Here is a 16,532-nt window from a genome sequence, read left to right on the forward strand (position 1 = left end):
ACAGTATGTCTAAATCGCTCATCTGGTATTTTGAATTGCCCTGACTGTCAGGTTTTTCCTGTTCTGATACTGTTCTTATCAGTATTCTTGGCAACGTATTGCTGCCTGTTCTGTAAGTGGCTAAAAATGAACTGGCCACTGTTTTAACAGTGTAGCTACAAACATTAACTGCATGGCTGGCAATCTGCGTATTCAAGCAGAAACACTGCAGTTAACTTATTTGGAAGTATCTGTCCTTAGTTGTTATATATACCACTGTTTTTGCTTTCTTGGCTTATTACAGATACTGGTTCAGTGATTCTGTTTGTTCTGTGTTCAGAACCTGAGATATTTTGATTTTCCTGCAATGTGCATTCTGGATGAGGATGCATTTCAGTAGTTGGGGGGGGGGGGGGGGGGTTGTGCTTTTGGACTGTATTAACCCTTTTTTTTTTTTTTTTGCTCACCAATTTGTTTTGTTCACCAATGAAGAAGGGCATTTTCTCTTCTGTTTTCTTAACCTTTCCCAAGGGAGTTTGGCTTCTTTTGCTGTATGCAAGTGTTTCCTAGGTTTTTTTTGGCCTCTCTTATAAACTGAAATCACATCCACTACATTTTATTTGACTTTTGTTCAACCCATTATGTCTTTTTTGATTTTGTTCTATGAGTTAACCATGTTCCTTTCTTCCCTGAATATCACTAGAGTGGGACTTTGAGAGGTGCAGGTTGCTAAAAGAAGTGTACATATCTGCATAACTCTGCTTATTTGTTTTAGCTGAACATGTAATGCTCTGTTGCATACCAAAAAAAAAAAAAAAAAAGCTAGCAGCCAGAATGAGACTTGTTAAATATTTCAAAGCAGAGTTCACTTGTATTATTAGATCTCTTAAAAACTTTTTTTTAATGTTTATATTGAGATATTGGCGGTAATTTTTATCAATAGTCCAGGCATGAGAGGGAGGTTTAAACATTTGACAGTCATTTATACTGGTTTGCATCATGGTAAAACACTACTTTCTGTTAGCGCTGGAACTTTGCATATCTGTCGTTTCTTTGCTTCCTCTGTCCAAAAGAATTTGTTACTTAGGCCTACGTAAAGAATGAATATCCTTATTTATATTTTATGTGACTCCGCTTGATTTATTGTTTTGTCTTTATTTCTCTTTATTTTTCCCTAAAGTTTGTGACTTCAGAAAATTCTTGACAATGGAATTCATCCTTTAACCTCTTCAAACTTTCTCTCATCCATTTAATAGCTTTTAACTTTGAGTTCTGTTAAAACTGACCTCTCCTACTTGCTAAATAATGAGGTCACTTGAGAATATACCTCTCTGCCAAAATGAAGAGTAGTAGCCAGTCTGCTCTGAGAAAGGAAGGAAAAAAAATCAAATGCAATTTATTTTAATGTTCTGGAGCTGCAGATATTGACCCGTTCTCTTGTCTTACTGCATGTACTGGTTCAGTAGATAGCTGATTTAGTAACATTTTCAACATTGTATATAATTTATAGGAAACTTTTTTGCATATCCATCATTTCAATAAAGGTACCCTCTATTTGAAGTAGTAATGTAAATGTTGTGTCATTAGTTTAACATGCCCTATGAAGTGCACACTATCTGTAAGGAGAAGATACTTATGCATGAGTGGCTATTCCAGTGGCTAGATTTTAAAAGCTACATAATTACAAACCATGGCTTGTGTTGCTTCTGTGAGTTGAAGTCAATCACTTGCATTTTTATATACTTCTGTGTTTTTTCCTACTGGGTTGAAGTTCAGTTTGGTAACATTTTTATAATGGAACAAGTAACAATGACAACACCAAACTTGAGTAACTTTGGGAGAATTTGACATATTTATACACACTTTATGTATTTGCTGTTCGGGCATGCTACATAAGAACTGATATATTTGAATATAACAATAATGTCTAGCCGAATGTCTAACGAAGCTAAGTAACCGTATTTCTTCCTAGGCAATTTTTTCACAATTTCAACACAGTCGAGAGAAAGCACTCCCATCAGATAACATGAGACATGCTCTGGCAGAAAGTTTTAAGGATGAACAGCGCTTTCAGCTTGGATTCATGGATGATGCAGCAGAGTGCTTTGTGAGTATTCTTTTTGATAGCCAAGTAGAGTCATGTTAGTTTTGCACAAAGAATAGCAAGCTGGGCCATTGTTTTGGTAGCTCCAGGCTCACAGGTGGGATACAAGTGACGTAACACTGCTGGTCTTACTGGCATTGGTTTATGGGGATATAGACAGATGGAGAAATGTTTGGTAACATGGGATGAAATAATTGTGCATTTGCTCCATACTTTACTACCTACATCTGTAGCTCAGGCAGAGTAATACGTGAAACATCATCACTATAGGTCAGTGAGGGTGAGTTATTTATTGCTCCCAAAAGTTTTCTGATGTAAAAAAGGGTTATCTTCTCTGGGAAAAGAGTAATCTATAGGTTTGAGTATTTAGTGTGCCCCTCCAAGTATGCTCTCATCACATACTGAAAGATGCTTTATTGCATCTGGTCACTTCTCTTCACTCTCTTCTGAAGAAGCCTCTAGTAAGAATTCCATTTTCTTATCTGAGAATGAATGAGTACTGGATTTTGAGGATCTTGACTCTTGCTACAATGGCTTTCTCTTTTACCAGCAGTCTTACTGAAAAACATGAACTGTCAATATGGACATGAAAGAATATTCAAGATAAAATAGAGCTTGGGTAGAGAAGCTTTTTTAGGAAGCCCCGTATTCAGCCTTTTAGATTTAGACAGCGAAAATTGTTCACCCTAAAGAAATTCAATGTCATTCTCCAGAGACAGCTTTGGGGGCCAGAAGATACGGTTGTTACTTTGATTACTTTCAGCTTTGGACATCCTCTGGGAAGGCCCACAAATGAATACTTGCCTGATGCGTTTTCAGATAGGTGGGTAAATCCAGTGAAGGTCTCCTCAGAGGTGGCTTCCTCAGTTCTCACAGACAGGTTAATGGATTGCAGTCACCAAAGAGAATCTCTGATCAGTGCTCCATCTTACCAGAATGTGTTTGGACCTCTGAAGAGATCAGCTTCCTAAATTACCTGTCTGAGTAGATGCACTTCTTTCAGCTGCCTCTGGCATTTTTGATAAAAGAGATAAATTGGCCGTGCTGATTAAGGGAGCCAGACTGATGACAATCATAGTACTATTTAGAAAAAAGTTTTAGCTTAAAAGTGAGACTTGGGATGGGATCAGGCATGTGCTATTTCTGAGCTTTTTCTAGGCCTCTGTCAGCAGTACTCATCTTGCTAGCAGATGGTCTAAATCTGGAGACCTGATCCAAAGAATTTTTCAGGAATTGTATGTAATGTGATTAATATCTTGTCTTGCTATAACAACTCTTTCTTTTTTTCTTGAGAACTCACTTCAAAGGAGAATGCACTCTGGAAGAACAGTTGGATAACTTTTGTTTAGTGCTGTTTTTCTAATATTTGAAAACCTTTAGGTGAAGAGAATTCACACACAGTTCATTGTGAATAGGGACAGAATTAAATACAATTTTAGCTAATAGGTGGCCGTTTTGGAGCAAAAGTTGCTGGAGTATTAGACTGTAGCGTTGATTGTGGATTCTGACTTCATCAGTTCACTTCATATTTATATTATTATTTCTGTTTAGGAAAATATCCTTGAGAGGATTCATTTTCACCTAGTGCCAAACAGTGAAACAGATATGTGCACTTCAAAATCCTGTATTGCTCATCAGAAGTTTGCTATGACACTATATGAACAGGTCAGACCTTTATTTCATTTCTTTAACAGATAATTTATTTTCACTGTCATGAGTAAATAAAAACTAACGGACCTTTACTTCTGTAGTGTGTATGTCGCAGTTGTGGAGCATCATCAGACCCGTTGCCTTTTACAGAGTTTGTGCGTTATATTTCTACCACAGCCCTGTGGTAAGAGCTTTTAATCTCCTTTCCATCTCATTTTTCTGCGTATAACCTTCCAGTAGTAATCAAAACATGCCAGACAAATCCTGCAAGTGTTAAATTGAATCACTTAATTTTCGTTTGTTAGAATGTGCTTTTGAGATTCTCTTCAAAAGTAACATTTAGATTTCAAAAGCAAGTTGTAGAGCTTGAAAAAAGAACGTGCATTGCTGCTGCTTCATGTTGTCTCTGACTCTTTTCCTTTTAGTCATAAGATATAGTTGAGAGTTAACTGAAATCTGTTTACTTTTAAGGGTAATCCACAGTGGAATTTATTCCCATTTCTTTTTTATAGTAATGAAGTAGATAGAATGATGGAAAGGCATGAACGACTCAAGCCAGAAATGTTTGCAGAATTGCTGCAAGCAGCAAATACTTCCGATGACTATAGAAAGTGTCCTGTAAGTAAACAAAGATGTTGCATTACTCTGATTAAGATGCAAGGGAGAATCTTCCAGGATGTTAAATCAGGCTTAAATTATTCCCCTAAAAGAAGGATTAGCTGTGGCCACTTCAGTGCAGGAAAGCCCTTAAATTTTTATTCTATTGCTCCCGCTAGGGATAAACTCTATTGTAGGTGTGAGGGGCCAGTTAGAAAATCAGGGTATCAGGTCCTTGCTTTATTCTTCATTCCATGTCAGATGTATAGCTGGTCATCTTTGATTAATCTGAATAGGTGTATTATCTGAGTGAAACTGCTTTAGTTCATGTACACTGTAGGAGAGAGAACTTGACAAAATAGTCTTACTTTGGAATAATATTGTGCTGATATTGACAGAAATAGTCTCTTTCAGGTGGTTATGCTTCATCCCCTTCTCCCTTAAGCAGTTCCATTCCTAATACTCTTAGTTCAGGAAACATAGAAAAGTACACAAGAAAGTGCAGAAATGAGCTTAAATGATGAAAATGATGTGTGAGGGAGACAAAATAGAAATTGTAATAGTGACTTGCATGTTTCTAGAGATTTCTGTTTTAAGGTGGTGATTGGACATAGAAGTTTAGCTGTCATCTTATCTTTGAATTGTTAGCAGCAAACAGAATTAAATTTCAGAACTGGAAGAAGTTATGGAGTTATGTTATTATTCTATTTTTTTCTGGTAATTCAACTTTGAATTTCCATGGTTTTGGCATATTTTTTACCCTCTACTTTTTTTTCTTTCTTCTAGAGTAACTGTGGTCAAAAAATAAAAATTCGTCGTGTTCTTATGAATTGCCCTGAGATTGTCACAATTGGTTTAGTCTGGGATTCAGAACACTCTGACCTGACAGAAGAGGTTATGCGGAATCTGGCAACACAACTTTATCTTCCTGGGGTATCTGACCTTAAGACTAAATGAACTGCTTATTCTAGAATTTCATTATATGTTTTTTGGGGAGAAAAAAAAAATCAAAGCTTGTCTGCTTCTGGTTTCCTTTACCATGTAATTCCTGATGTAGTTTTTGTGAGAGGAAAAAAATACTGTTGGTCTGAAACCTAATTACAAAGGTGAATTTCTGGTTGAAAAATCTAGGAAGGTCTTGTTTAATTTGAAATTTATGAAATTACTCGTGAATTATTTTTGCCCTATTAACTCTCTGTATATAAATGTTGTAACAGACCTAGTAAGTGCAAAAATCATTATTTAATTCACTGAAAATTATATAATGCAAGAGGATATTTAATACCAATTACCTTGGTGAAATTCCAGTAGTAGTTCTAGATGTTAATGCTAAGTGTTTTACACATATTTAAAATTACATAATCATTTTTACAGCTGTTCTATAGGGTTACGGATGAAAATGCCAAAAATAGTGAACTTTTTCTTGTGGGAATGATTTGCTACACAAGCCGACATTACTGTGCCTTTGCCTTTCACACCAAGAGTTCCAAGTGGGTGCTGTTTGATGATGCTAATGTGAAAGAGGTAAATTTTGTTTTTATTGCTACCAGATCTTTATTTTTCTAGAATGCATTCTTCTGACAACAGACTTGAATCAAATAAAGACTTAGGAAAATAATGACATTTATTTTCATTAATCAGTTTTTACAAATCAGTTTTAGAATTGATTGCACCACTTTACAGTCTGTTCTCCAAATGCTGGACATCTTCAAATGTTAGTATAGTTATTGTTTTCCATTGAATTTGTATTCCTCTTTAGGAAAAAGAAGAAAAAAAGTGATTATTGATAGCTATATTCATAGTGTTGGTGTTCTGATTGCTAACCTGTGTAAATGCTGGTGCTGGCTTCTTGCTACAAGTTGCATAAACTCATGTGCTAGAGTGTTAAATTTTAATGTAGTTTTTGGAATTAGGCATTTAGTACCTGAAGCTTATTTAATTATTTTTTCCTTAATTGGGTTCAATGATTTTGATGCAAATAGAATATTTTTTTTCTTAGATTGGAACAAAATGGAAAGATGTGGTCTCCAAGTGTATTCGATGTCACTTTCAGCCATTGTTGCTATTCTATGCTAACCCAGATGGCACAGCTGTATCTCCAGAAGATGCTCCAAAGCAGATTATTCACTGGTCTCAATACAAAGCAGCAGGAGGAAATGGGGAGGACTTGGGTAATGAAGTTTGTTTTTCTTTCTTTAAATTTTAACAATACAATGTCAATTGTATTTATAAAATGTGAATTATAAAGGAGGAGTAACGCATTAGCTGCCTAGCTTTTAAATGTCTTTTTCAATAATTTGTCTAAAATGTCTCAAAAAATTAGCGTGTATATTTAATATTAGAATTGTCTGGTTTGCATCTGATAGGGGAATACAAATTGAGAAACGTGGGTAATGGGAGGAAAAATTACCTTCTGTTGTAGATTGTTTGGTCATAGTCAAAGTTGCATGTAAAATAGTTATTTCAGAAGAAAATCTTAGTATATTTGTATATGCGGATGTTCATATGTCTGTACGTATAGTATTTTTAAAGGTATTTTAAATACATAAAACAGGTATTTTAGGTAAAACAGTAAAAATAAGAATGTGTTCATATTATATCCATATTTTATAGAGAAAAATATCGGCATGTGAGTATGTTTATAAATATTTATATACACACACAGACACTAAATGCCAATTCAGGAAAAATCAGAAGAAGCTGCAGAAAACGTCTTTTCTCACAGATTCTTATACTGGAGGCCTCAGCATGTCGGAATTCAGTTCTTTGGTACTATAGTTGCTACTGCTTTTTCTTTTTTTTTTTAAACATTAACATACAAATTAATAAAATAAAAGGTGAATTGGATTTAACATATTCCTCTTCACATAGTGAGCTGCAATTGGATGTAGACTGCTTCAGGGAAGAAGGAATTGAAGTTATCCCATTGCAGTCTACCATTATAAATATGGCACTTTTCGTATTTTTGAACTTAGATGTTGGGAAACTTAAATTGGGAAGCCTTTCATTTCTGAAGATAGATATTCCTTTGATAGGATTTGAAAAACGTTCTGCTCCTAAACCAGACCACATGAAAGAGAATGGAATTGGAGACCCTGCTAATCAAAAGAGTAATAAAAAACTTCAGCCAGATAATACAGCATTCAGTAGAAGCCATATTCAAGCTAGTGGTGGTAGAGGTCCAGGTATGTACCTTTTTAACTTATTTTATTCCTACAAATACATGGCTTACCAAGTAATTACAGTCGATAGCTTTTCAGACATGTCCTAACCTTCAGACTAGAATTACTTTTAAAGGAATAATTCTATCACTGATTTTAATGCATCTGTGAATAGCAACTAATGGTTAAGTAATGTCTGTCATGGAGCATTAACTTTTCTACTATGCATCTATACTTTTTTTTTAAACTGTCCCTTATTATTCCTGTACTAAAGTGGTTCTCAAGATTTTGATCCATTTCACAAACATCACCATGCCTTCTAATTATATTGTCAGTTAATATATATGTTAAAAAGTTGATTTGGTTCTGTGGCGCATGTGGTGTGGCTCTGTGGATCATTAGCTATTTGAGGAACACTGTTTCCCATCAGTATAGGTACTGTTATTTTTAGTCCTGTAATTTAACTGACTTTTATCTTATTTTTGGAAAGAATTGTAAAGAAGTTATGCTTTATACCTATTTAAAAATCCATTCTATTTGTGAATTAAATTTCCAAACAAAGCAAGCTATAAAAAGTCCTATCAGGAATGACTTCTGTGTTACTTGCCTGTGCCTCTGCTCTGAACTCCTCATACTGTTTAAGGTGTGAGATGATGGTTCCTCTTGAGAGATCTATTTATCTTCTGGTTTTTAGTGCGGAATTCGTAGACTTTTTCAGACTGAGAATGCTGAGCTTGATAACTCTCTTTTTTGATGAGGTGAAGACCCAGAAATGGTAGTGGGAAATAGAATCACTCTTAAAAACAGCAAATCACTGCTTTCTTAAAAATAAAACTTCATGTTTAGACAAGATTAAACTTGGATTCATTTTTTACAGTCTGATTCTCAAAACCTGATATAAATAGTATGTGGTTTGAATATGGTTTGAGCATTCAAGCTTAATAACTAAAATGAGTTTGCAAGATGTGCATTTGTAAGACAGGCTTGACTTAATGCTGCTTGGTTGCTTTTAATAGGTATGTATGACCACTTGCAGATGTCTATGCACTTGTATCTGTAATGTACACCTTACCTTGGCTTAGGGATCTGTAGTATATAATTGTGTAGTCTTTTTAAGAAATATTATATTTATGTACCATAAAATTTAAATACTAATTATGTTTTGATCATGACTTTTTAATAATGAATTTGACAAATGAAATTTTTTTTTGCAGCTAAGTTAGGTTGCAGTGATCAAAAGGACAAGCTAAAGGACATATCCAGAGAGTGTGCTCAGAAAGCTGCTGATATGAAAAACTTCTCATCTTTACGAAAAGATGCAGACAGAGGACTGAGAAAAGAATCTGGGAGACAAAGAGGTACGTTTTAAAAATATGAATGGAGAATCAATGGGTTGAATAGGTTTTTAGCATCAACACTAGCTGTTTAATTTTTTTTCTTCTTTAAGAGAAAAGGTCATAACATTAGAGTTTCTTATTGTTCAATATTCTGAAATAAATACTGATTTTTTGTTGAGTTTGAGATAGAGTAAGAAAAAATATGTAATATAATGATATTGAAGTTAAATATTAACAAGAACTTTAACAGATTTTTTTTTTCTCTTCTCCTCTCCTTCCTTGTAAGATTTGATTGGGGAAGATCGTTCCAATTTTAAGTCAGGGTCTCCTCCAGTTGGAAATGGACTTAGACAATGTACTGATCAGCGCATATACAACAGCCAGGGGAGAGGACCTTATAAGCATGACGGTGCACCTCACCAAGCCAAGCTTTCCGTACAGGTGCTAGGATCAAATAAAACAGAAGCTTTTCCTGCTGGGGAGAAGGTGATGATCAGGACCCGGACTGATGGTGTCACTGGCTATGATACAGACAGCAGCCAAGACTCTAGGGACAAAGGAAGTATCAGCAGCAGCCGGAGCAGAAGTAAAGGCTGGAAACCCATGCGGGAGACGCTAAATGTAGACAGCATTTTCAGTGAGACTGAGAAGAAGCAGCATAGCCCAAAACATAAAGGAAACCCAAACGGTAAATCCAAGCATGAAAAAGAGCGGAGCTTTAACCATTGGCCAAAAGAGAACCAAATCCAGAAAGGTTTAATGACTATATATGAAGACGAAACAAAACAGGATACAGGAAGTCGAAGCTCTTTGGATTCAGAGGGAAAAGGGAATGCTGAAAAAGGAAAAGGATTTACAGAGAGAAAAATCCATAGCGATAACTGGCAAATGCAGAGGACAGAGTCTGGGTATGAAAGCAGTGATCACATCAGCAATGGATCTGCAAATCTGGACTCGCCTGTTATTGAGGGAATCAGCCCAGCAGATGTCAAAAGTGTTAAAGAAAACGTTTCCTGCAGGTAATGGTAATGCTCTTAAGAACTTGCACAGATTGTCTTAACGGAAAAGTAAGCTGTTCTAATCTTCATGTGGTGTTTCAATTGCAATCGAGAAAACATGCTCTTGGAACTTTCTCTTCTTTAGGTCTTGTATGTAGAAAACTAGCAACATATCTAGAAATACAGGTGCAGACAGTTTTGTTTTAGTTTTACCTGCACTCTGAGACTGCAACACTTCTTAGTTCTGTTTGAAACGCATTGAGCCACATTATTATGGCACTGAGCCAGAACTACTAAATCCTGCTGAGGGGCAGGGTATGTTAATTTGGAGTAATTGCTGCACTCCTTCAGTTAAACATTTTTTAGACTGTAGGTAACTTGGCATCTGTAATGGAATACTGCTGTCTGTACAACTCATATGGGTGTATCCTGGAAAAGGCTGAAAATGGTTCCTGGAATAGATGAAATTATATTGGTAAAGCGCAAATTTCATTGATATAAAATCCTGCATAATTGCTCTGAATTTTGTATCTGTAAGATTTCTATTGACAGGTCCCTGATGGAAAAATGGGCATGTCAGCAGATGAATCATATCTATCATTATTAGTAATTTTTCTGGAATTTAGATTTCTAGAACGTCTCAGGTATATATTGATCACTTGATAATACATTGAGTGAGATGTTTGAAATAAATCTTTGCTGAGAAGTGTAGTGTAAAATTTAAAAAACTGGGCAAAAATGCAAGTAGTAGACAAATTTTATTAAAATTCTTAAACTGCTATATGCTGTAATAACAAATATAAAGGTATCAACCTTCCATGTGCTGTTTTCTGCATTGTGTCTTAAATTGTATATAGAATTTATTTCCTACTAGAATCTGTACTTCTGAATCTTGTTCAAGATTTAAAAAGCACAGTTATTAGATCAAGGTTAGTCACAAGTCGTTGCTAGGTTTGAACAAATTTTTGGATGTATATTTTCATCTGAAGACTTTTTTTTTTAATGACTGGGGAAGAGAATAGCAAATACCAGGAATAAAATGCTGTGACATCTCTAAGTGGAGATGCAAATTTTAAAATGTATTCATAAAATATGTAGCAAATTATCAAAGCTAAATATTCATTTAAAGCATTTAAAATACAGATTCTGAGTGAAATGAAATGTCTTTGATTATTTTGGAATTGTGAACAAGCAAAATTATTAATTTGCTTAGTTCTTATTTTCCAAGGTAATTATGTTATTTGTCGTATAGAAGCATAAATAAGGACATAGAAATGGCTATACTGTGGTAAGATCGAAGATTCATCTAGCCTGTATTTGGCCTGTACTGGTAGCCAGTAGCAGATGCTTATCGAAAGAGTAAAATAAGCAACATGTAAGAATTGTATTTCCTGGGTGTATTCTTCCAACCTGTGGTATTCAGCTGCTTTATGGACTTTCTGAACTGGAGATTGTGCCTTAAGGTACATACTTAAAATGTATGGAGGTGTCACTTAAAATACACTTTGTACTCCATGCCTTTATGTCTTGCTCTACCCCCACCTCCTGATCCTTTCCCCTCCAACCAACTGAACAAAACCTCACCATACAGAAACCGTGTGGGCGTTTTTGAATACTGATACAAGCAGGTATAAATCCATTCTGAGCCTTGTTTATACTTTCAGTGTCTACAATCTCCTCTACAGTGATTTCCAGTTTAACTATGCCTCATGTAGGGAAGGCACTCTCTCTCTCTCTCTCTCTCTCTCTTTTTTTCTTTTTTTTTTTAAATGACTGATAGATAACTTAATGGGATGCCCAAGTGCTGCTTGTATGTTATTGTATGAGAGAGAACATGGTAGGTTTAAGTAAATTCATTCATTAAGAATCTGCTTACACTATGGCTTAAGTATTTTTCAAGTTAGGGAAAAAATACAATTTGTCAGAATAGAAGTGACTCCTTGGGCCATTCAGTTTCAGGAGGATGTTACATGATTGATTGATTGGAGTTGACTGACAATACCTGCCAGTTTCCTTCTAGCTGGTTAGACTTTAGTCTCATAAAAATAAAAGAATATAAATGAATTGCTTGCAAGTTCTTTTAGAAGGTGGAAAAAATGACTTAATTTTTTGTTTTCTGTTAGGTTGTTTCTCCCTTCTTCCTGGTTCTTTCTGTATTGTTCTTATTTTCCTATCCTTTCAATAAGAGACATTCTTTATTGTAAAATTGCCACTGTATCTTCTTCCCTACCTTACTCTTGGAGAAGGCAGGAACTGGCAGGGTTTTTGTCAGCTCCTTATCTGGATTGGTAATGCACATTTCTTGCTTAATTAAAACAGAAAGATTTGCTAGAACAGAAAGATTTAGTGAATCTGCTGGGTTTATTTTACTCTTGAGTCTGCTACTGTAACCTTCCAGCAGGAGTTTGAGAGAAAGCTTTTAAATGAAGGTTCATATAACAGGGTGTGAATGAAAGACAAAGTGTCAGTCACAACTTACAGGAAGGATGTGTGTTGCAACAGGCAGTAATAATAAGTAGCTAAATGTCAAGCTAGGCAAATGTATAGCAAGCTAAAATGTTAGCTAACAGGTTTCAGGTACTTAAGATATTGATACTGATGAGATTTTTGCATTTTTAGAAAACTTAGGCTTGTTATAGTCAGATACTGCTGTATGTTTAACCCCAAGATATTCAGAGTGCAAACTGTTAGCACTGAAAAATGTGTTTGTTTTGGACATGGGTGGTACTGATGATAAATTGGAAACCATGTGTACTGCATGGATAGTATTCTTTTGCTGCGTTTGGAGGGGGGGGAGAAGGAAAGTGAAAACTTTTAAATAAATGGAATTGGATGCCCAATGCTATCTGTGCCTCTAGAAAATCACTTTTTTATTTTAAAACTGTCATGCTTTCTTGGTTTTCTCTGTTAGTAAGCACTTTTTGAAATTCTTAAGCTTTGGGGTTTTTTTAATGAGAAAAAGTGCAGTTGGTCGTTCTTTCTCATAGGCAGTGCGTTATTTTTGTGTTATCTTTGGTCTTTATTAAGCAGAGTGGTATGATACTAAAAGGTGAATTTTCTTGATCTTATGTGCTGTGTATTAGGCATTTTGCTATTACACTGGGTAGGCCTGCCAGTCTCCAGAACAAACTGAGAACATCAGCTTCACAAGCTCTCTTGTTTTTTCTTGCCCACATTGAAGAACTCAGCTGATCCTAAACTTCTGCGTTTCAGCACAGCCTGCCATGTGTGGAAGCTGTGTTAAGATAGTGAAGTAGCCCTTGAATATTTTTATCTCGCATATCATGCATGTTTTAGCAAAAAGTGTGATTGAATGATGAAAAGGAAGGACAAATTTTCACATAGAAAGCCAAAATTGGTATTTTTAAAGCTTGTAGTATTACATGCATAATGTTTGTGGTCATGTATCAGTAGTTTAAGCCTTCAAATTGCATGTGTGCTTATTTTACAGTGACCAGAACTTGTCAACTAAGAAAGCTGAAAATGTGTTGCATTCTGTATCCCAGCAGAGCAGAAATTTTTATGGTAAGAACTTTAATCTATATAAAGAACAAGAAGTTTTCTTAAAATAAATTTTATATATATATATTTTTAGATGTACCAAAATATTAATACTAATGTATTAATATGACACAAGAGATCTCTTTTTAGGTGGATTGGAGCAGGATCTATGCAGAATTGGTGACTCTTTCGGGCATAGTATTAACTTCCTGATACTCACTTTGTGGTAGAGAGATGTCTTTCTTGCAGACTACATAGCCTGTGTGCTGTGTCTTTTTAGAATGGCAAAGAAAATCTTTTTTTTTTCCCTTTCTCTCTCTCCACAGTTAATTCCAAATTTTGTTCTTGTTCACATCTTTTCAACCTTTGTGATGAGTCAGACTGATGAATAAAGATGGTATTCATGTTCCTGCTTGGTGTATTTTGATAGAAATGTGAAGGAGCAGCAGTTCAATAACCACCTCGTTCTTTTCAGGGGTACTTAAAGCATTCTGATCCACAAAGCACGTTCATTTATTTGGTTTCGTTTCTTTTCTTTTAAGGAGAATGTACACTGTAAATGGATTCCTAGCTATCTACTGTGATAGATAGGTTCCCAAACAGAGGATTTTTTTAGTGCTCCACCAGCATGGAAATAAAATTGTGTTATGACAGTAGCAGCAACAGTAGCTCCTACTTCTGCTCTTTGTCGTGAATATGCATGGTGGAGGTTTATCTGTTTGTAGCACCTCCTTTTGCACTGCGGTGGCAGTGCTTGGCTGTGGTTTGAGCCACTTGAAAGCCGTCTTGCTAACAGCTGTACCACTACCTCTAGCACAAAAGTGACAGGTTGGCAATTTTTGTAACACTTTGATATGTTGTATTTCAGTATGTGAAATGTAAGTATAGGTTTGCAAGGTCACAGCTGCTTTTCGTGTGTCTTTATGAATTAAGCCTTAAGTAATCAGGATACAATGTTTCTTCCTGCCCCAGACCAAACTCTCTTGGTGTGCTTTGTTACAAAGTATTCACTTTTACAGCTGATAGAACAGTTTGTCCTTTCTTGTGCATTTTAAATACCGCTACCTCCTCGTTTCGTGACCTCATACTTACCTACTACTGACTGAAGGTCTCTGTATAAGAACTGCAAACAGTATTGTTCATCATACTAGTGACTTTGGCTGACCCTATCCTGACATAAAGCATTCAGTGTAATTCATTTTCATTGCCCTTTCAGGGCCTTTCCTTTTTAATCCAACGCAAATGATTAAATGTGAATCTCCATTTTTGTTGCATGTGTTCTGCTTTTAGAACACTTTTCTCGTTTTCTAATGATGACTTAGCAGCAGTGTGTTTTCAACCCCCCCCCCAAAAAAAAACCCTCTTGAACACACCCCTTGCGTTCATTCATTGTGCCTCCCCACAAAAACGTTTCAGTGCAGATTTTTTTGGTACATACTAAGAAAGATTATTAAAAGTGTCTGGGTAGAGTGTGGTACCATTTCTTTTAAGAGATGAAGCAATATCAGGAAGAAACACTTGCAATAAGGAAATCTACTTCCTTTTACATTTTAATGTGTCTGCTAGATTTTTACAAATTTGACAAATGCCTCAGCATATAAATATTACAGGTCAGCAAAAGGCCAGCCAAAATGACTATCCACTGTTGTTGAAACAATAGAATGGTGCTTGTACAAAGAGTCGCAATAAATATTGGACCACTTCCCCAGGAAGTGTTTGAGTTTTATAGATATCATACCTGTTTTCTAATAGTGTATGGTATAGTTTCCTCCTGAGACTTAAATTCTGTGTGTATCTGTTTGGGGGGGTTCCATATCATTGTTATCTTTTCTGTCATTATTTCAATCTTTTTGGTTGTAGAAAGAGAACTAATTTGTTGCTTTTTTATTTTTTTAACAACCCCCCCCATCCCAAACCTTTTGATGTCTGGTGTTTTTTGGAATGCAAAGATCTGTTTTTTCTTGATATTTAATCTGCTATAGTTCTGTACTGTACAGTATTTAGTATATCAGTGAAAAAATTAACATTTGGATAGCAAAAAGAAAAAAAAACTAGTGAAAACATATTAAGGATTGTCAGAATAAAAAAATAGGTAGTTTCAAACAATATTTGACCTTAGTAATGAGTATTTTGTGGAGTTTACCATGTAACAGACTCAAATATATTTGAAACTTTCACCATGCATCATAGATACATCTTCAAAAATGTATTGATTCCAAGTGATCCTTAATTTATCATAAAACACTACCACAATGATTGTCATAAAATGATGATAAAATCTCATCTATTCAGTAATACCAAGTTCTAAGTAGTTTCATAGCAAAAACACATTTATCATAAATCAAATGTGAAGTTCTCAAGTTTTTGCATATTTTGGAAAGTAATACTTTTAGTGTAAATGATTAATGGGCTTAGTGGATACTGTCACAACTGAAAATATAGTGAAGAATTTGATCAACTCACATGTATGTAGGGTTAAAGACTTATTTAGACACAGTTATTTGGCTGTCTAAAAACAGGCTAGCAGTTCGATTATCCTATGCCATATCTCTGAGTAGTATGAACAAGACATGAACTGTTAGGTAAAATCATATAGATACCTGGAAAATGGTACCTTAGGAAAGAAATATCCAGACCTCTCCTGAGAGAGAGGAATGGAATATAAAATCAAGGTTAGCTCCTGACAGGGACTTTAAATATATATATATATATATATATATATATATTTTTTTTTTCCTGGCTTTTTCTCTCTCCTTTTCATATGGAAACAATGTTGAACTTTTAGTAGTGCCCATGATTTTTATTGCTGTGCTTTTCCAGTTCCTGGTAATAGCAGTAGCTGAGGAATTCTGCCCTTGACTCACGAAAGTAAGCTTATTGTATTATAAAGATAGAGGATCACACAATGGTTATGCGGATCAAATGACTGCTTCCCTGAGTGGTAATAAGCAATAGATTACTGTAGTTCTAGAACAGGTGTTCTGTATGGCCATTTTCTAATTTGTGCAATCAATTTTGGCATAAAGCGTAGATATTAGGCAAGCAAATATGGTATCCTTAATTTATATTAATAATAGCTGTTTATGAAGTTTGAGTTGATGGACCTTGGAGGTTAAAATCTTTGTTTATAAAGAGCACATGGCATGAACAGTGTGAGGGCAAGTGGAAAGACCTTGCATTTGCAAAACAGTGTTCATAATATTGG

General features: G+C 35.2%; 1 protein-coding gene across 2 annotated transcripts in view; it reads left to right on the forward strand.

The window, feature by feature from the left end:
* The window catches only part of USP53 (ubiquitin specific peptidase 53), a 41,670-nt gene that overhangs the window by 15,984 nt on the left and 9,154 nt on the right, over nucleotides 1-16,532 (forward strand). For both annotated transcript variants that reach the window (XM_026096103.2, XM_026096101.2), the window contains exons 4-14: nucleotides 1,952-2,086; nucleotides 3,635-3,748; nucleotides 3,835-3,917; nucleotides 4,246-4,351; nucleotides 5,117-5,263; nucleotides 5,705-5,854; nucleotides 6,330-6,501; nucleotides 7,366-7,515; nucleotides 8,706-8,849; nucleotides 9,115-9,847; nucleotides 13,278-13,351. In XM_026096103.2, the coding sequence (XP_025951888.1) occupies nucleotides 1,952-2,086; nucleotides 3,635-3,748; nucleotides 3,835-3,917; nucleotides 4,246-4,351; nucleotides 5,117-5,263; nucleotides 5,705-5,854; nucleotides 6,330-6,501; nucleotides 7,366-7,515; nucleotides 8,706-8,849; nucleotides 9,115-9,847; nucleotides 13,278-13,351 (2,008 nt within the window). The remainder of the gene's footprint in view (nucleotides 1-1,951; nucleotides 2,087-3,634; nucleotides 3,749-3,834; nucleotides 3,918-4,245; nucleotides 4,352-5,116; nucleotides 5,264-5,704; nucleotides 5,855-6,329; nucleotides 6,502-7,365; nucleotides 7,516-8,705; nucleotides 8,850-9,114; nucleotides 9,848-13,277; nucleotides 13,352-16,532) is intronic.

This window comes from Dromaius novaehollandiae, chromosome 4 (genome assembly GCF_036370855.1).
Source record: "Dromaius novaehollandiae isolate bDroNov1 chromosome 4, bDroNov1.hap1, whole genome shotgun sequence".
NCBI classification, from domain to species: Eukaryota; Metazoa; Chordata; class Aves; order Casuariiformes; family Dromaiidae; genus Dromaius; species Dromaius novaehollandiae.